Source organism: Gymnoscopelus braueri (genome assembly GCF_963280865.1).
Source record: "Gymnoscopelus braueri genome assembly, chromosome: 10".
Taxonomy (NCBI): domain Eukaryota; kingdom Metazoa; phylum Chordata; class Actinopteri; order Myctophiformes; family Myctophidae; genus Gymnoscopelus; species Gymnoscopelus braueri.
The window spans coordinates 40393245-40414619 of record NC_137611.1 but is presented as its reverse complement, the minus strand read 5'-3'; the positions used below and the strand labels follow the sequence as shown (position 1 = coordinate 40414619).

The 21375-nt window shown below is 41.4% G+C and overlaps 1 protein-coding gene across 1 annotated transcript in view; it reads left to right on the top strand.

Moving 5' to 3' along the window:
* The window catches only part of LOC308094350 (la-related protein 4B-like), a 49364-nt gene extending 33242 nt beyond the window's left edge, over nt 1–16122 (top strand). The window contains exons 8-17 of the mRNA XM_080440955.1: nt 192–302; nt 613–666; nt 2215–2430; nt 3648–3754; nt 4195–4464; nt 5251–5275; nt 6020–6190; nt 6885–7072; nt 7478–7589; nt 8682–16122. Coding sequence (XP_080297081.1) covers nt 192–302; nt 613–666; nt 2215–2430; nt 3648–3754; nt 4195–4464; nt 5251–5275; nt 6020–6190; nt 6885–7072; nt 7478–7589; nt 8682–9113 — 1686 coding nt within the window. The 3' untranslated portion in view covers nt 9114–16122. The remainder of the gene's footprint in view (nt 1–191; nt 303–612; nt 667–2214; nt 2431–3647; nt 3755–4194; nt 4465–5250; nt 5276–6019; nt 6191–6884; nt 7073–7477; nt 7590–8681) is intronic.
* Nucleotides 16123–21375: the final 5253 nt, after the last annotated feature.

The following is a 21375-nucleotide window of genomic DNA, read 5'->3' as shown; positions in this document are numbered from 1 at the left end:
TGTTTAACATGCAGTTTTCTTCCTTGTTACAAGAAATTATGACAAATTATTATATATCAGACATTATAGGATAGGAAAGTGTCATTTCTCTTGCCAAATCTTAATATTTTGAAAGGAAGCTGACAGTTACAGTACTAAAGGGATTTGCTTGATTTCTGACCTCATTTGTATTTTATGTTTTTGTCTTGAAGGAGGTGGAAGCTCTGTTCAAGGGAGACAACTTACCCAAGTTCATCAATTGCGAGTTTGCCTACAATGACAACTGGTTCATCACTTTTGAATCAGAGGCTGATGCACAGCAGGTAATGAAACTCGGCTTGTTATTTATTGTTTTCTTATCAATCACTACTTTTCTTAAATAACATTTTATCCTGAGCGAGAAACTGAATCTGGTGAAGACGCAACAGTGGGTTGTAGATTACCAAAATTCACTGCCACTTCTACTGTCTCATCACCAGTCAACTAGAAGCTCCAAATGATGATTTGGTATCTAAATTACATTTTATCCAGGACCGTCTTTAACATCACAGCAGTTTACCGTTATGGAGGTGTGTGTGTACAGTACACATATTTTCTATTCCTGAGTTTAATGTAACTTTTCCTGGTTCCCAGGCATATCAGTACCTCCGTGAAGAGGTGAAAACCTTCCAAGGGAAGCCAATAAAGGTAGGTGTTCTGTCTGAGAAGCTGTTAAAGTTTCATTAGTGAAGGGCAGGACAAAGATAACCATCCTCATTTATAATTTACCACAACGTTGCACACTGAAACAGACAAAACTCCCATCCAAGGTAGGAGACTCATGCAATCCTTGCTGTTTTTAAGAGGTTTGTTCAAAGTTAATGTGATATCATGTTTTTTAGTCCACTGATATAAGGAAATCTTCCCATGCGCCTCTTAGGAATGTAGCGTTCCTTCCAGAAATCTCATCTGTCCACAGTGCCTCCGTTCTTGACCACTGTTGAATGTTTAATGTACATAGAGTGACACGTGTAGTATAGATGGTCTACTGTCTTCAATACATTCTGTACTTTCCCCTGGCATTTGGAGTGAAGTTCAACTTATTGTCTTCTTGCAAACACATACTCCTGTTACTATATTGTATATTGTCCCTGCACTATTGTCACTCAGACAAGCTCTAATGAATTTATTTTGCTTGGTAAATGGTGACCTTGTCACTACTTAACCAACCAAACGGATGTTTTAAGAGTACAAGAGTACCCCCAAATAATGACATAATTATTCATTATTAATAACATAACTCTGCAAACATGATAAAAAATATATATATTTGAATAACATTTAAATTTAGCTAGAGATGGACTGGTGAGGGAGAGAGAATCAGAGGCCTTGCAGATTTGCATTGGTGCAGAGAGTTGTACAGTCAACTAAAAGACTGTGAACGTCCAGCTTTCCACAGCACTCTCTGTAAAGATGAGGCTGTGCAGTTTTGTAAGGGTATTTTCTGCCTGGATGTTCACGCCTGGAGTCCAGCACTTTAATCAATTCCAGCAATGTAATCCGTCTTCCTACACCGACTGCACAGGGGCAGTATCATGTCTTTGGCTTTAAAGTAAGAAACTGGATGCTTGATATCCTTGCTCCTTCTTGATCGCTTTCCATATGGGGCAGTAGCTGCAATAGATGACGTGATTGTTGGCTTGGTACAGCACCGCTGGCGCATGTTGGACAAAACTTGTAGCCGGAATAATGTCAACTTGGGCCTTCATTTTCACACTCCTGGTTAGGTCGCTGGGATGGTACCTTTTCAGGTGATCATGTTGTTGATGGTGGTCATCCTGCTGCATTTCACTGTATAAACTATACAGTATTAACTATACATTTTTAACGTTGCAGAGATATTTAATACAAGTTGCTCATTGTTGGACAGCAGTCAATGTGATCCCCCCCCCCTTGCGTGTCAATGTGATGACGTCATCAATCGACGCATAGACAAGATAAGACTATTGACAGACAAGTTGACTTGCAAAAATCTGAAGTTGTTAATGCCCTAGTTAAACACTTCTGACAACACACTACAAACATAGCTGTTTTAAGATCACAACATAGCTTTTGACCAATTCAAACTATGTATCTAAAATGATTTCTCCACTTAACTGCCTATACTGAACAGCTGTGCTACCGAGGTGGCAAGGGTATATAAACAGCTTTTTGGGGGAAATGGTTGTAATCTGCTGTAATCTAACTCCTCCCCAGGCACGGATAAAGGCGAAGGCAATCGCTATCAACACTTTCATGCCAAAGAACGGTTACCGACCAGTGGAGGTGAATCCATACGCCCAGCAGCAGCAGCAGCGCTATACATCCTACTATATCCCCCCGGTTTACAGCCCACAGCAGCAGTTCCCTCTCTACAGTCTCATCGCACCACAGGCCTGGTCTGCTACACACAGCTTCATAGACCCCGCACTGGTAAGGATGGCCTGGTAGTTGTTAGCAACCTCCACCAAGGAGGCAATGTCTTCAGCCCAGTCCGTCAGTCTGACCGTTAGCAGCAGTTATTGGCATGCACAGATTTGCACAAAACTGAGTGGAAAGTTTGGTTTTGTGCCAAGGAAGAGGTCATTAACTTTTCTTGACGATTGTCACAAAAATGCACACTCAGAAGTTTCTGAATAGATTAAATTAATGCCTTAATAAAAATGTAAAAGAGGTTTAGCATTGGCCCAGGAAGAACTGATTAGCTCATAACAAGCATCATGAACTTGTATTGGCCAAAAGGCGACATGGCTCCAGAAGCACCACTAAACCTTACGGTACTCCACACTATTAAGGGCTATTTGTTAGCTTTTAATATAGCTTTTAGGTCAATGCAGTGATGGTACTGGTCGGACTAGTGAGGATTGTAGAAGAAGGCTTGGTCAGCCATACATTTTCGTTGATACAGTTGCCAGGTTTTATAAAAGCAGTAATAAATTGATAAGACAAGCGATACAATTTCAACATGATCCATAAGAATACCTTAACACTTTACCTGCCAATCACGAGTATAACCGTTGATGAAAAATACACCCGTTTACTGCCATCCACGAGTATAACCGTTTTTTTTTTTGGTCTTTTTTTTTTTCAATTTATCCACACAGAACCAGAGATATCACGATCCAAAGATTTCTAGCTCCATTCACTCCTTGGTTAACTTATTACTTTAAAATCCTGTATCTCGGCTCCTGTGTAAAAAAAATGTAAACACTGGCACTGGGGGAAGTAAAATAAAAAAAAACCTCTGGCAGGGAATGTGTTAATGGTGTTGTTGACCCCAAAAATGACTATTTCTATTGTTTACTCACTCCATGATGTCTTGAATACAAGGATAATTTTTTTTTGTAAAAAAAAATCCTTTTATGGTGAATGAAGAATCCCCAAAAATAAGAGAACTTCATGAATTGAAGTAAAAAAATAAGTCAAGATTTACTACAGCAAAACTATCAACAATCTGTTTATAAACTCAAACGGTTTCGGCTCGTGGCGTTAACCTTTCCAAAATATAACCATCTCTGATTTGCATCTTAAGCAGTTGCTTACAACCATTTTCAAATGTATTTCCATCAGCGTCCAGTGTCTCGCATCAAACAACGTATAAACCATCAACTGTTGGATGACTGATGTATTTTCACTTCTCTGTTCTCTAGGTCACTCCGTTCCACAACACCCAGTTCATCAACGGCTTCACCACGTCACACAGTTTCAAACCAGCCTCGTCTCCTCTCACCGTCAGACACTACTCTCCCAGAAACAGGTCGGTACTCCTCTGTTGACTCTGAACTGACGTCTATCTGCGTGACTCAGGGGAATCGGGGATATATAAAAAAAGTCTGGGCAGTGTGTCATCGACTAGTACGTGTTGTACTACACGTCTTGGAACAAATAAATCCTTAGCCAATTTCATGGTGAATTGTAGGAATGTGAATCTGTCAACCAGTCGTGGATGATATGATGTAAAAGCGATGTCACAACATTTATGTTTTTGAGGTCTGTCTCCTCTCAATACTGTCAGCCTCCATGTTGCATGTCTTTCCTTTATTGGTAAGAGACTGCTGAATAACACAGGTGAATAGGTGTATCCGTTGCTCTGTAGGGATATTTTAGTGACATGTTTAATATCTTCATGACATGGTGACACCTGTCTCTTCTAGGAGCCTGATGTGACATCCATGGTAATACACTTGTGTCTTCCAGGAACCACAGTAAGCCTCACCTGAGGCCCACCATCCCCACAGCCGACCGTAACACGGGTCTCCTGGACAGCCCGGGGTTCTTAAACTTCGCCAGTGGTGAGAGGTTGCTGAATGGCGTACGCAGCAGCCCCCAGGTGCGCCTCCCCACCAGCCAGCCCCGAGCCAGGCTGACCTCAACTGTGGCCTTTCCCCGGAGGGACGGCGCAGGCACAGGCCGTGTGGCCGAACCCATCACCACAGACTATTCCCCACTGGGCATGGGCCGAGGAAGGTGAGGCTGGAGCTTTAGCACAGTTCACTAGCTACGCAGGTCTGGAAAATAATTATTGGTCCTCCGGTTTCCGTTTAAATCGAATGTGGGTTTTACAGCTAACCTGGCCATAAGGCGGACTGGCCTTAAGGTGGATCAATAATTATGATTTGGTGCCAATCTCAGCCGCTCCTCCTAAATGGATAACGCATGATGTTAGCTGCTGAGGCTATCGAGTTCAATAAAACAAAATCAAGGAGTACTTTTTGCTGTATCAAAAATGTATGAACGGTGACAACTCGTTATCGAATTGAACTTTGTAAACCGTTACACCCCTCAGTATTCAGTAACGACTTTGGCCAAGTCATTGTGGAACATCTTGCTTCCATTAGCTCATGACATTCAGTACACTACATCTAATGACATTCAGTGCACTACATTACTGGTGTGAATTTGCTGTAACATAACTATAAATGCCCCCAACAATCCAGAAAATGCACCAAAATTCTGCAAGGGCCCCAAAAAACCGCACGCACATGCATCATTTCCTTACTTATTTTCCTCCAAGACCCACTTTCATATTTGAATTGTGCAAAATAAGCATTTTATCATTTCAAGCGACTTTGAGTACTTAGAAAAGCAATATATAAATTCCAGGTGGTATTATTATTATATTTATTGGCCTTCATTAGTTAAAACAAAGACAGAAAATCAAACATTACCTTAACAATTGGCTAATACATGCTCCAAGTAGGGTCAATGTTTGTAGATTGAAAATGTTCTTAAAGGATTTTTTTCTGCTTGTAGGAAAAAGAGGGATGACAAGTTTACAGTAAGTACTTCTCTTTGCTCACCCATTTGACACCAAGGCCAGGCATTATGCAGAATGTAAGCACAGCCACTAGCTCAAACGAGCCCTAGAGGCCCATTACGGTATGTTCAGAGGTGTTGACAATGGGCTTAAGCTATTTGGATGACTGTCAAAGAGGACATATTTGCAGTTCTTCCTTTCTCATGTCTTACCCCCTTTCACAGTCTCCCTACGGTTAACACAGTTTGTCTTGTACCTTGAGGGAGGAAAAAGTGATTCATATTAGGGTTGTACCCAACTCATAATGTCCCAAGTTCAGTCTGATTCTACCATGCAATACCATCTCTCAATGATATCTCTCTAAACATCTGCTTTCTGCTGTATGAAACCAGAGAGCCCCAACTGAGTCCTGACACTGAGAAAAACTGCATAGTTTTTATCTCCTGTCCTGCCAAAGTATTATTGTGACAGAAGTGATCATAGTTTTGTAGCATTTGTGGATAGAACCATCAACCCCACCTTTTATAGCACACAACAATTATTCACTATGTATGCCCTTTGCCTTGAAATCAGTATTTGGTAAGTAGTTATTTCAGGAGAATGGGAAACGTATTGTGACGTTCAGTCAGTATCGCTGAGGTTCATACTTCAGTATGGGTGGGTGTTTAGTGTCTGTCACTCATTGAGAGCATTGTGCTGAGTTTGCTCTGGGTGTGTGATTGATTGATTGATTGATTGATTGATGCCCATCCACCCCTCCTGCAGAGAGTGACGCCTCAGTCGCCACCTCCGCCCAAGCCTCCGTCTCCCAGTTTCGAGCTGGGTCTCTCCAGCTTCCCTCCCCTCCCCGGTGCAGCTGGACAACTCAAGACCAGCGACGACGTGTTTGAAAACCGTTTGGCCAGCAGCGTGGTACTGGGAACCACTAAGGAAAGGGTAGGTGACAGTGCAGTTCAGGTCCGAATGGGATCTGTTGGGCCTAGCTCTGTTACAATTCCTTCTAAATGTTGGTAGTTGAGTGGAAATTTCTAGCCCCTACTCCACTAAACTGCTCCTGACCTATGGACCACATGGCTTGGGAATGGTTGATTCTTAAGGCTGCCTACTTACTGCTTACTCCACTTAATTATACCCTCATTGTTATCTCCACAAATTGCAAGAGCTTGTGTGCATTCATTCAGCTGTGTTTTAGTAGTCATCAACTACCGGTACTTACAAAATTTGTTGAGTGGTTGATTAATCACAGGGTCAAAAGGTCGCAAATACAACCAGTATAGGGTTCTGTAATGATTGGTTGGCAATACCAACCTGGGGGTAGGTTAAATAGTAGAGGCCTTCATTGACTCTTAGAGGCTGTTTACACTTGAGCAGCGATCTGATTGGACTACATCCCCAGCATGCATGTTTGAGCTGGAGATGCTGTTTGACTGCACAAAACTGCCTTCTTGCGGGCATATTGGAAGTCTCTCCTTCTCTAAATACCTTCTATTCTGTTCAAACAAATCTACGCTCAACAACAACCAAAGTTATGTCCACCTTTGGTTGCTAGAAGGCCGTCTCAAAAGCTCTGAAAAGCCTACTGCGATGTACTTGATAACATGCTCAATACTTGTGTCTTTCCAATCGTCAGAATGTAAGCGTTGATGCCAGTACCGCAAGGGCCCTCTCTCCAGGAGGCCCCAATGAGCCACTGCGTACAGCGACGTCCCCACAACCCACGAGCTTCCAGACCACGCCCCCATCCGCTGTCACCCCGACGGTGGCCCCGCCCCCACCCACCAGCCTCTCCCATGGCCCCGCGCCCTCCCAGCCCACAGTGTAAGAACCACATAAAGGGTGAACTACTTCATTGGAAATCTGCATGGTTATGCCTACAGTTGTATAAGCTGTGATACAGCTTGTTAATCAACATTGGTCTACAAAGAAACGGTATTGTGCTTATTGACTTGTAAAGTGATTTCTAGACACCATTTATGTACAGCTACAGTACATGTCACCGTTACTGGATTATTATTGGATTCTTAGCATGGCATCACAGGTTGAGCATGTTCTGATTCTTTATAGAGAATCAGATGGCTTCCACTAACGTCAGATAAATATGAAGTGGGGTTCCATTCATCAAAGAAATGTGTAGTATACACGAGTTACATGAGATTAGAAGAACTCTGAAAACGTTGATGACCCATCATTGATTGCGTGTGTTTGTGTGTGTGTGTGTGTCAGGGAGGTGAAGGTCTTGGAGGTGAAACAGAAGGAGGTACAAACGTCTGTGGAGCGGGTTCCCGGCACCCTGTCCACCACCAGCAAATCTGTGCAGGTCAACGGCGCTGCTACAGTAAGTATCGTTCTGCTCCCACCCAAATAGCACGCAGTCCATTTCAATGCTTAAAGCTGCATTTATACTCTAGTTTGACAGTGTCGCTTGGCTAAAAGAACAGATCTACAAGCCAAAAGTGTCATAGTGTTATTAGCTGAATACCTGTATACTGTATGTTGTGTGTTGCACTCTACTTAGGATCTGTAATATCTAAACCTAGGCTGGTGTAGAAACTTAATGTTTTTTCGTAATTAACGGCCTACTTTTTCATACTACAGTGTCACACAAAAATTCCAGATCTAAAAGCTTAAAATGCTTAAAATGGAGCTTGAAGATCGGCAATTTTTGCTACTTTTGAATTTGAATCCTGAAAATTAACAGTTTTGGACATGTTAGGTTTCCACCCGACAGCGACGATATGAGCATGAATACACGAGGGGGAGGAAATTAATAATAGCTTGATTTATTTCTTTAATCTTTACCACGTGGAATTAATTAATATGGACGGACAGCTTCCTTTACCTAATAAAACCATTTAGCATGATGTAAAATGTTTAATAAGAACGGTAACAAGACTCTACAGATTTACTTTGGGCTTTCTTCTGCAGTGGAGTTCAATAATTGTACACTGGTATATTTCTTGATCTTGACCAGATGAAAAAGCAGCCCATGAAACAAACCAAAACCATGTCCAGAATGACAGACCAAAGCCACCATTTTTTACTCTTGTTTATTATGTAATTAATTAATTTGTAATTAACGGGGTTTTGTGCAAAGGTTTGGTAGAAGCTCATATGTACTGCAAAAGTCAGGGTTTGAAAATTCAAGCTGTTTAGAGTTATACCAGGAGTTGAGAAATATCAGATAAATCTTCTACACCTTGCCATCCAAGCACTCACATCTGGAAAATGTTGCCTTTAGGATCAACATAACTAGCAGGGGTGCACATCAGTAACTGATCGGGGTGGTGCAACGATAGCCTGATAGCATGATCACAACTTCCCCGGTTAATTTCCTGTCTCTAAATCATAATAAAATGATAAAAAGCCAGTGGTCAGCCATAACCTCTCCTTTTTGATTCTCAGCCTGTCTCTTTTGTGTCCCTCACAGGAGCAGAGAAAACCATCTTACGCCGAGATCTGCCAGCGGATCAAGGACACCCCGACACTACAGCCACAGCACCAACAGCATCAAGCGCAACAACAGCCACAGCCCCACAAGGAAGCCAAGCCAGTCCCTTGCACTGCCGCCGCCGCCCCTGCAGGCGAGGAGTGGAAGTGCACTGACGCAACAGCCCCGGTGGGAGACGGCAGTTGCAACAGGGGCGGCGAGGCTAAGGCCAGAGAGACATCCTACCCCTCCTACAAGCCCTCGTTGGGAGCCATAACCCCAGGCAGGCCCCCGCGGGAAGCCCCCAGGAGACCGGGTGGTCGGTGGCCGTCCCCTCCTCCCTCTTCCTCCTCCTTGCACCAAGGAAAGACGCCCAATAGCAGCAAAGATCCTGCTCACCCCCAGCCTACGCCCCCCAAGTCCCCGCAGTAGGAGTGAGATGATGCCCCTCCATGCCCACACACTTGCATACATACACACACACACAGACACGCGCACACACAGACATGCATTTAAAAAGAGGAATTCTATAAAGTCAGGGCTATTAAATACTTAAATATCCCAGAGAAGTCACCAGTCACAAACATAGAGGAACGCCTTCTTCTCTTTCCTGGATCAGGGCTTGCAGATGAATAAAAGCACTTTACTGTGCATGTAGAGCACCGTTTTCAAGCTTTTTATCTTTTATTTATTTGGTCTGGGTTTTGTTGTTACTTTAATTTCTCCTTTTTTTTGGATTATTTTATTTAATTTAAACAATTGTTTTTTGTTTTATTTTTTTTTATTTTTTATTTTTTTTTGCTTAGTGTGACTCTGTTAAGTTGGGTCAGATGATAATGGCATTGATATATTTATGTCTAAACTGCCTTCCTGGATTCAAGTTATTACAGCGTCGCACAAAAAGCAGGGCGTTGCTATAGAAGCCGCCACTCAGGTGGGTGTGATGGGAAAAGCTTCACCCAGCCAGACTCCATGTTGTTCAGGTTGCCACAGAGGGGGGTGGGGGGGATTCAGGTGCATGCTGTTTTTCTTGTCGTGAGGCAGCGTGGTGCCGTTGTACAACTTCTCATCATTTGATCGGTGAGACAGAGGTCTATATTTTAGTTGTTTTTTTTGTTTTGTTGGTTAGTTTGTTTCAGTCATTATGCAGGATTAACACTTTTCATCTCATAACGACAAGACTGGGATCCTTCATTTCCTTGCAGTTATTTTTTTGCAGACTTGTTCATTATTCTCATTTGATGGCCTTTTTTTGCGCATTACATAGTCTCATTTTTAACACCAGCATTGGTGTGTTGGCTTACAGTTTTCCCAGGACTGCTAGCAATTGCTGTTGCATGCGGATGGTTTCTCCCTGATTTGTACAAAGAACTTGTCCTGGAAGGCCCCCGCGTACCACTGGTTCTCAATCTTTTATATTACGGTTTGCAGTTGATGCATTATTAGAGGAAGGCTAGTGGCTGGAAATTGACATTCCATCACAAATATATAAAACATGATGTTTTCCCAGCTTCTTGGGAGTCATCTCCTGCCTCGTTAAAACTCATCTAGTAACACCTGATCCCCAGGTTGAGAGCCACTGCTGCAGTCACAAGAGGGCACAGATCAGTAGAGCTCTCCTGATCTCCCAGCCTGTCATGTTCTCTGCTCTCATTTACTATCTGGTCCACTGGGTAATGCCTCACCAGGCATACAGTGTTTGAAGGGGAGGGTGCAGGTTGTATTGACATCTTAGACATAATGGGCATTTTAAAGCAGCCTGCTATTTTGTGAGGCATGTCCTCGCATATCTGGGGCACAACTCCAGAGCTGGTTTTCACTTGAAACAGCGGAGGTCTGCATTGGCAGTTTGGACGGTGGTTTGCCAATGGTTGCAAAGAGTGTATGTTGCCGTGCCGGGGGATTGACCGCAAAAGTAAAGACCGTAATGTCAGTTTTTTTCAATGAATTGTCGGATTTTCCAATGAATCGTGTAAATTCAACACCTCAGAGGAAAATTTGGTAAATTTGCAGTCTGTTTTTTTTCTTGTCATTCTTCCAACATGGTAGTATGTTATTTGTAATAACTACTATGCAAACATCCTGTGGCTTATTACAGCTTTGCAGCATCATTGATGGGGAATGGCCAGCAGTCAATGACTAAACCTGTTGGACCTGATGAAATGGTGAAAGTGACCAGTGAATTCTTTTTAGGATTTACTGGTTACAGTAGCTGGTGGATAAAAAGGTTGGTTCCCATACTCTTCTGAAAAGCCAGGCAGGGCTTCAGTTGGGAGCAGATTTGCCGCAAGGTGACTTCATTGAAACAGTGTGACGTTTCAAGTTAATTCTCTTGGTGCTAGAAGTTGAACCCCGGAAACCTGTTATTTCAGTTAATCCGGTACTGTAAGTAGAAAATACTTGATTTCTATCATTTAACTGTTGCACTGTTGGGTGTAGTTTTGTGGCTTGCAGACAAAATTCTTAGTTTAGTTTACATGAAGTTAAAAAGGGAAGATGCTTGTACTCATAAAAGTAAAGTATGTGAAATACAAATCCACCATACTAAACATTTAAAGGGGAATGAAACCATTTGCCAAGTTTGTTTTCCTTCACTGGGGTAAATCTACAGAATGGACAAAGAACATGGCAGGAGCAGACCATAGTATGTTGTGATGTAACGCCAGCTACTAAAAAAGTGTTAGATTTAGGTGAGCCAATGTGCAAACATTAACAGTAGTCAACAGCATTGTCAATGCTTAGACATTGGCACAACTAAATCTAATAACATCGGTGATTATACCTGCTATTATTTTATCTTCTGTAGTTCTAAACTTGTTCTAGAAACAAACTACAACATCGGCCTAGGGTTACATTATCCCTTGAGAAAGGAAACCTGGCTATATTATCTTCACTATGGGCTTGTTCACTCCCGTTACGAAAGGTGTGGAGTTCGTGTTTACGACCATTTGTTTGCCTCCGTGACACATTTTGCTGCACTGTAGTGTATACCCCGGTACAGTTGTTGGCTTTTTCTAGCATACTCTCACTGTGCTCCGCCTGTAGAGTTGTGTACTGATATTGAATCCAACCACTTATTATTTTTTAATGGCAGGCTTAGTTGCCAATGTTGATGTTTCATTTTCTTAGAAGGGTTTGACATGTTTGGCCTCTATTTAAGAGGGGTTTTGTAAAAGAAGGAAAAAAAAGACGTGTAATGGTTTATTTGGTTGGCTTTGAAAAGTTAGTGGGGTGGAATAGACTTTGGTATTGTTCCAACATTTAATTTAAGTTTAATTATGAGTATACCGTATAGAATGTAAGCATGGCCTAGCTGTCGCCATGATGGAAGATAGACTGAAGGAAGCATTGAATGACAAAGGAATTTTTGGTTGGCTGTTTTGAATGGTTGATGCATCGATCATTGCGATGACTGTCGAATGGCAGGAATGTGAGCAGCAACGGGGATGAGGATCAGGAACTCAAAAAAGAAACTTTGATTTCGCCCATTAGAAATGAATGGGGAAATGCATGTCTTAAAGCCTTCAGGTCCTGATTGAAAATCCCATCCCTGGTGTGGGTTTGTCCAACTCCTTCCCCAGGCATTTAGGGGCTTTGTGTCTAGAGTTGCATGTCTCTCTCCCTATCATTTTGTTTTTTCTCTCGGCATGCTTCCTCGTCAGATGTTCCGGGCTCACTTTAAATTATATAGTCAATAAAACACATAGTTTGAGACTAAATAGGGTGTTGGTTAAAATTTGAAAAGGAAACACCCAAGCACATTGGGATTCTTGGTAGATTACATTTATGTGAATAAAACAAAGCAACAGAAGGTATAGACCTTCGTAGGGGCCCTGGTGAAGGAATAGAGGCCAAAACATGAATTTAATATAAATGTGAAGGAGAATACCTACAGTATGCTGGGTGACACCAGTTGCTATACCAGGCTCAATGTCGGGTAACCAACAATAATTTCAAGGTCTTGTTCTCGCCTAAATGATTTACCTGGCTGTCAAAATAGTGAAAGCGTCTGGTGATTTCAAGATGTAGCGGCTGCCGTGGCCTTTCGGGCAAATGAACTTCAGCTTCCTCCCCAGTAGCCACTTGGGTGATTGTTTTTCATTTTGACCTAAACGCTCGGCACCGCTAATGAACCACTGTACTTTACATGGTTGTCTGTCGGCGAATCAAATGAGGCGTTTAATGTGGACCTTTTCGTGTACTAGTGTCTCGCAGAAGTCGGCCCCACACCATGGGTATCAAGCCCACTCGAGACACGGGAATAGCTCGGCTTTCAGTAGGAGGAAGTTAAAGTGGAATGGCTGAAACCGAAGGTTGATGATAGCTGCTCTGGATTTGGATGAACAATAATTAAAAACAAATCTTTTTAATGAAAATTTTCAATTCTGAAGGACTGAGATGCACTTGGATGGATCTTTTTGTTGTTGTGGAAATGGTCAAAATGAGATAGAATGCATCATATCCACTTAATTTATAAACCAATGCTGTTTATTCCATGAGATATCATTTAAGTTTTCATCATACGGACAAGATAAAAAAAGATTATCTATATATATACATATATATACACACACGAAACAAACACACAATGTATGATTTCCATCCAGTGTTTGAGAAACTTGAATTTTATTTAAACTTGAAAATGACTTTGCCTTAACTTTTATACGAGACAAGCATAGAGTTCCTCCTTTTTCAACCCCCCCCACCCCCCCACTCCCACCCAAAATGTTACTAAGGGTGACACATGGAAAATATTTTGCCCTACCAAAAGTCACCAGTCTTACTGAGAAACATGCAAATCTAGCAGCGGTTTTCCTCTTTACCCGTTTTCGTTGTCCCTTATATTTTGTGTAAAATGTATGAAAAAGAATCTCGTTTGAGCTGTCCTCTTGCTTCCTCGGCCATTAGTTAGTTTTTTCTTTTTCTTCCGTGGGGGGGATATAAATCCTTGTAAATGCAAAACTAGTCAATACTGTATTCAATATGTGCACTTTGAAGTGTGTGCTTTGCTTGTACAGTTGTAAATATTCAGAAAAATATAAGAGGTACCTTAAAATGATATAAAAAATATATTGATCTTGTTGAATTATTAATGTCGCTATTGAGCTGGATGTAGGATATAAAAATACCTTAATGTGGTTTGAAAATGTTTTTTGTTTTTTTTGCTTTTTATCTTGTCTTTTTCTCTTTTGTTTGAATCCTGCCTGCAGTATTGCGATGTGGGCAGGTTGTCTGATTGTAACATTTATTTTTATTTCTAAACTGTCTCATTCCATTTTTTGTTTTATTTCGTTTCCGTTTTGTGACTCGCACCTGGCGTACAGGTGTCTCTCTTCCAGTCATCAAACACCCCACCTCCCCCCCCCCACACACACACACACACAACCACACATACACACATACTGTGCACAATTGAGGGGATTGAACCTGTGGTACTGAGAAGCATGTATCAATTATTCTTGTGTGGCCGCTTGCCCACCGTGACCGTCGACCTCTGGTTTGAGCTCTTTTCTTGTTGCTTATTCCTGGCAGCACTCGAAGAGCTTAGCATGATTCTTTGGTGCTCAGTGCATAGACTGCATCGAGTTTGATGTATCTCAACATGTGGCGAGAGCGCCAACCATCGGACGTTTAAAATATTTCAGCTGTTGGCAAGGGAGCTTCAGCTGCAGCGACATGGAAGCATTGACCAGCGCTTGGCTTAAAACGAGGTTTGTGGTGGACACGGGTCGCTCTCTGTCGATCATCTTGGGACATGCAGTGCTTGAGGCAATCTTGTGTGTTGCCCATGTACAGTGTCAAACTGGACCACAGTTAACCAAATTTTAAGCACAGAATAACAATGACACATGGAATCATACACATCTCTTACGTGTGTCTAGTCTATGACGTATATCTTTGCACGTACCAGACGAAACATCTGACTCGGTTTGGAGCAAAAAGAGAAGTCATTTGAACATTGTCAATGTTTATATTGTTTTTGTTTCTCTGTTATGTCTGTTTTGATTTGATGGTTATTGCTCATGAAAATGTATGTTGGCTTTCATGGCCTCCCACCTGATAACTAATTAATGTACAAATTATTTCATTCTTTTTGCTAGACATACCAGTGTTTAGGCTGAAATGGAATCATAGTTTAGCGGTTATTTTTACATTTAACTTCAGAAAGAGAGGAGTTTTCTGGCACATAACATAATGCGTGCATTGTCTTTTTAATCATTTTGATAATGTGGACTGCATTTGACGTGGCAAATGAAACCAATAACTGTGCCATTATAGTTTTTGCTGTTTGACTGGGCAGTTTGACTCGTGCGTAGTTAAACGTTTGCCATTTCTGTTTTTGTTTTGTTCTGGAGATGTGACTTGTTACTGGTTAAAAAAAACAAAAAAGAGTTTAAGTCCATCAAAGTCTTTTACAACTTGGGGAATTTTTCTTTTCAAATGTGATACCACTGACAGGACAAGAGGAAAAACTGAACTGTAACTTTCATCCGAACTGCGTGACAGATGTGTCTGAAGCATGGAGGTTTATATCTATATATACTTGACTGTAGCATAGCTTCCAACTATGTCCTCGAAGATTATTGGGTGTCCATGGATATTCCTGAGAGAGCACGTGTGTACATGTGAAATGAATGCACCCAACATGAGGCAGCAAAGACACAAACCTATGGTAAATTAAACTCCATACTCACAAGGGGAGGGTGGTAATGGCTGCAAGAGGAACTTGCATTACATTTTGTATTGCAGTGATGATGAAAAGACTGAACACAAGTTGTTTTCCGTTTCTTGTCCACACTATTAATAGTCTCTGTTGGCGTTGAGTTTTTTGCTTTTCTGGTAACATGGTATTTCGTGTCTGCCTGTCTTCGTCTCTGCCCAGTCTGCCCCAGCTTCCTGCTCACCCCACAATGACAGTGCCATCCAGCTGTTTGGTTTACAACGGCTGAGGCTCGTAAAAAAGACCAACCCCTGGAACGTTTTTCTCATTTTGTTTTTCCTTTTCTTGGTTAAAGCAAAGACGTTCTGATGAACTGACTGGAACGAGACCCGTCTCCTCTCGTTATCAACTCACTGTGGTTAACTCGTTAACACTCTTTATGCCATGATACTCTTAACGGCAATGGACAATCGACTGATGGGGTGTGTGTGTGCGTGCGTGGGGGGTGGGGGGGGACAGGAGAACTTGCCTAAAGACACCTGTAACAGCTGTTGGAACGAAAGTTACTTTAGAGATGGCTTTTGATTTGTTTTTTTTGTTTTAATTTAATTTTGTTTTTCCTTTGGTCTTACCTATTCTTCCATTGAGACTGGAATCAAGCGTACGTCAGCTGTTGATAATTTAAGTTACTCTTGTGTCATGATGTAAAACTGTCTAATTTGGAGACAAAAAAACAATGTAGCTTACTGAAAATAAAGATTTAGGCACTGTTGAGGAGCTGCCAGTCTCAGCGTGTCAGTTTGTACTGTATGTGGTCAACGGGCAGTACAGTCTATAATAATTTCTGCAAAGAAACTAGGCTAAAACAATGTGAAAGAAAGAAATGTAAAAGATTGTGTGGAACAACTGAAGGAAAGCAGAGAGCAGCTGTTTCCACATGTGAAGAATTTGTAGGCAAACTGAATCACTTGAATGGTTTCATATAAATAGTTTCTCTAGCCAAGATTTCAAAGGCTTTTCCCCCGATCCTGCTTTCCGACTATTACTGTAGCAGTGCTTTTTCAAAGTGGGATTCAGAGAACCCCAGGGGTCCTTGAGGGGATTTCAGGGGGGCCGCGGCAAGTAGTTAATTATCACTAAATCAATTCCCTTAAATTATTTCAATTAACTCAAATGTACAAACTAATTTGTTTTATTGACAGCATTTGTCTTTGTGCTGCAATTACATGATTAAAAAGGAACTGATGGTAACACATGCTATGCATCCCATGTCTATAATGCATTCAGTGCCCAGCAATTATGAAGAATTATAATACTTAACTTTAAGTCAAGTATTAGTAAAAGGCATCATGCGTTATGATGGCATTATGAGTACTTTAATTGTATATAACTAATTATACAGTCTTATAAGCAGATTACAGTGCATTTATACTTGAGACCTTATTAGTCATAAAATGCTTGTTTTGTTTATTAAAAGCAGGAGTATTTGAGTGCTTATAAGTAATTAACTATACAGTGTTAAACAAATTATAATGCATTATAAGTACAGTATGTTTACAACACATGATAGACATGGGATGCATAGCTAGATGAGATATGACCGTGTTGCATTTTGCGACAGCACATGAAGGTAGCAATAATTGTATATTGGACAATTTGGCCCGTGTGTAAGGCATGCTAGTCGTATGTATCTTTGGCACACTGTGGAAATATTCCTTTTATTCAAGGCCAACTGCTAACATTAGGCCATGAATAGTATTCAGTTCTAACACAACCCATTCTTTATCCCAATGGGATAAACGGGTCATAAAGGAGATACTTAATATTAGCCACTTAAACCCTTTAGGCTCAGTAAAACATACCTGAGTTGGCTCTGTATGTGGCTATTTGTTTTCCCCTCTACAAGCTCACAACGCAACGAGCTTGTAGATTTTTGCCTAATGTTCCCCCCAGAATATGGACGCTGGGGTACAAGTGGTTAACAAACGAATGACCAATTTGGAAATTAAACCACTGTTAAATCCAAATGATCAATATCTAGTATTGCTCATGCTGAAAGTAGCCACAAGATGGCACTGTTTTCATAAAGGACACCCGAGTTGAGCTTCACAGCTTTTGTTTTGTCTCTAGACATCTACACCGCCTGTTCCTATTGACATTCACATCTTAGCTTTGGCTAGTATTCAGAGTGATCTGCTTGTGTAACTGAAGAGTAAGCTCCAAACTAGATCATTATTTACAAGCAATCAATTGAGTACACAGATCAGATCCTGCTTATATAGGAAACTGTGTGTGTATGTGTGTGTGTTCATTTGTTATTTCTTTTGTGTGTGTGTGTGTGTGTGTGTGTGTGTGGAGGTTCTATGCCTACCATTGCCCTTGTTATTGCATTGCTGAAATAGGCTCTCTCTTTCCCCGTCTCCCACTCAGTGATGTTACAACCATGTAAGTGTCCTTTTAAAACAAATTGTCAAAAAAAGAGAAAATACAAAAATCTCCCCTATAGCGAATACAGTTTCATATGACACTGTAGTGTGGTAAACGCAGCCTCTGGCCTGACTCCTACCCCCAACCATGAATTCCCTAATCGGGGACGTATTATATAAGGCACCCTTGAAGTTTTGTTTTTCTATGTGTGGTATTTATAGACCATATCAGAATGTTTGTAAAGGAATGGGTATTTCTGGGCTAGAATGTCTACCATATGGAAGTTTATACAGTATAAAATAAAGTGTCCAGAACATTAGCAAGGTCTAGTTGTCAACCTAGGATATTTAGAACAAAATAATATATTTCTAATAGTAACAATATAAGTGTCCTGTTCTTCCAGAAATAAGGTTAATGAACAATACTGCTGCAATGCAACGCTGCCTGCGTTAATTATCTACCCAGAAACATTTGTGTTGTTGTAGTGATGTCACGATGATTTGGTCGTTTTCATTTTGGGGAAACCATCACAACCTCTATTAGCTCATTAGCACAGTGAATGCAATGGTTGAACCTCATTGTAGACAAAGTAGGGAGGAGAGTATGAGTGAATGTGAGTGTATCAATACATACATACATACGCATCCGTTCTGAATGGGATTATAAATGGGCCTTTAGAGGTATGTAGTTAAAGTGATCACTTTCCATGCACAAGTCAACATTGTTATACTGCATATTTAATGCAGAGAGAGAGAGAGAGAGAGAGAGAGAGAGAGAGAGAGAGAATACACAACACACGCAACACAGGCCCTGGTAGGCCGGGCTACAGGGACTGTGACAATTGTTTGGATCACATTTGTATAGTACTAGATCAGTGGTTCTCAAACTTTAAAATTACAAGGTCTCCCCTTAACTCTTACAGGTACGGGTCCATTTGGTTCCATTTGTACACTGTCAGAGTGACAGACTTGTAAGGGTCCATTTAGACCCCTCTAAAGGAAGTCCCTGGAATCCACTGTGAGAACCACTGTACTAGATAGACCATTATTGATCCTGTGAAGGAAAATCAGTAGCCAGAGGCAGCACAGCAGTTCGAGTACAGATACAGAGGAAAATAAGTCCTGTAAGATACAGCTAAGAGTAGCGACACAATAGCTTGCAAAAGAAGAAGCAACGACAGCAACAAACACTATCGGCAATGAACGACAGTATACACCCAATGCAGTAACCTGCACTATGCAGAAACAAATACAATCACAGTATCAACAGAATACAGTGATATCAAAACAGTGTCATCAGTATGCATCACAGTACTGTACAGTAACCACACCATACAGTGACAGTGAGGAATAGAATACACTGGTGATAAATACAGTATCCGTGCTGAACGTCAGAGTCAGTATCCGTAATATGGTATTGTCCTTGGAAAGGTGTTACTCTAGAGTTATTAGTCTATTGACTGAGCAGAGCGACCATGTGCCTCATTGTATATCTTCATGGCTACCAGCACAAAGGACAGACCACCTTTGTATTTCTGCCGGACAAAGATGAATATGTCATTGCCTCTCTTGCTCATTTGCCCCACTATCTCCTCAAGGAGAGGGTGAGAGGGGTTTGCCATGATCGCTTCCAGCTTGTGTGATTGAAAATAAAATTCTATGTATATTGTATAGGCTATACAGAATTGTATGTATACTGTATATTATTTGTTGGGGGAATTTGTTTAGCCTTTATTTGACAGATAAGTGGAGAGAGACAGGAACAACGTACTGTAGGTAGGCGAGTGAGGGGTCATGCCTATGTTCCCTCAGTTTAGGATTATGAATAACATTTTACTAGCAATGCGGATACAGCATCACATATTAGCGGAATGTACATGGGTAAAATCAGTGTTTACTTAAGTAGGCTATTTCAGTCACAATTCAATCACATTGTTAAAGTTTAGCATAGTGTAAAAAAAAAAGACATGGCCAAGAATATTGTCTATTGTGAGCTAGGTTGTATAAACTTTGATTGCAATATAACAGGGGCAATTGAACATTGGGTAAAAAAATCAACCCATGGTGAAAATGCCTACATGGTACTCAACACATTTTGAAGTGGTTATAATTTTCTTCTATTTCCCTGCATTATTATCCTCTATTTGTTTTCTCTGGTTAGTTATTTTGATGCATTTATTAGTGTCACTATCTTCATCAATAAAGATTTAAAAGGGGCTGAATACCCTCCTTGACATGATGGACCAATTTACCACCAGCTCTTGACTTTTCCCCTTATTAAACCTTGAACACTTCAATCCCTCTCCTCTCCTAACTGCCACCGCATTTTTACATTCCAGTTCTGTTTCCAATTAGAGACCTCTCACACAGCTGTCGACAAACACACCGGAGTGGGAGTGTGGTGTGGTTCAAACATAGCTTTGTGAATGCACTACAGCAGTGGTTCTCAATCAGTAGTCCGGGGACCACCAGTGGTCCTTGAGGGGGTTCCAGGGGGTCCCCAGCCAAATTGACCCTTATGTGTCTGTAACTCTGAGAGTGTACAAATGGAACCAAATGGACCCTAACGGGTCCATTTGGTTCCATTTGTACACTCTCAGAGTTAAATGAACACTAATGGTGATGCTACAGTGTAGACTGGGACTCCCAAGAAATCAAAATGGTTGAGTCCCTGGCATATCTTTTCAAATGGGGGTCCGTGGGCTAATGTGTGTCAATTTGGGGGTCCTTGAAGTGAAAAAGGTTGAAAACCACTGCGCTACAGGAATACCCATAAGACATTGGGAGAGACTTTACTCTGACACACACACACACACACACACACACACACACACACACACACACACACACACACACACACACACACACACACACACACATGCACATGCACATGCACACATGCACACATGCACACACGTTCACACACACACACACACACACACACACACACACACACACACACACACACACACACCCACCCACCCAGTATTCTCTTTTTTTCACCCCTTGTTTTGGCTGGACCAGCAGAACCTGCCATATAGACCAGTCGGTTCTCAAACCTTTTAATTTCAAGGACCCCCATAACTCTGAGAATGTAAGGGTCCATTTGGTTCCATTTGTACACTCTCAGAGCTACAGACCTGCAATGGTCCATTTGGAACACCCTTAAGAAACCCTGAGGGTCCCTGGACCACACATTGAGAACCTGTGATATAGACGTATAATGTACTATATTTAACTGACTGCGTGTTGAAGTTACAGCATTGGTCTGCCATTTGGCCTAACAATGGACTATCCAATTGCAGAGGAATATTCACTCCAGGCCAGGGGTCGGCAACCTTTTTGACATGAAGTGCCATGTTTTCATGTCTTGATAGTCAGTGTGCCATATCAACATTAAGTTTAATTATGACACCACATCAAAATCAAATATTTCCAAATGATTTTGATTGTCCATATACATGACAACCATTCTTTTTTTTATGTAATGATCATTAGATTCAGAGCAGTAACCCACATATCTCCCAGACTCCCTCCCCAGTCAGAGTTAGGAGTTTAAATGAATGTAGGATTATGTGCAGGATGTCATTTGTATATAGATGTGAGG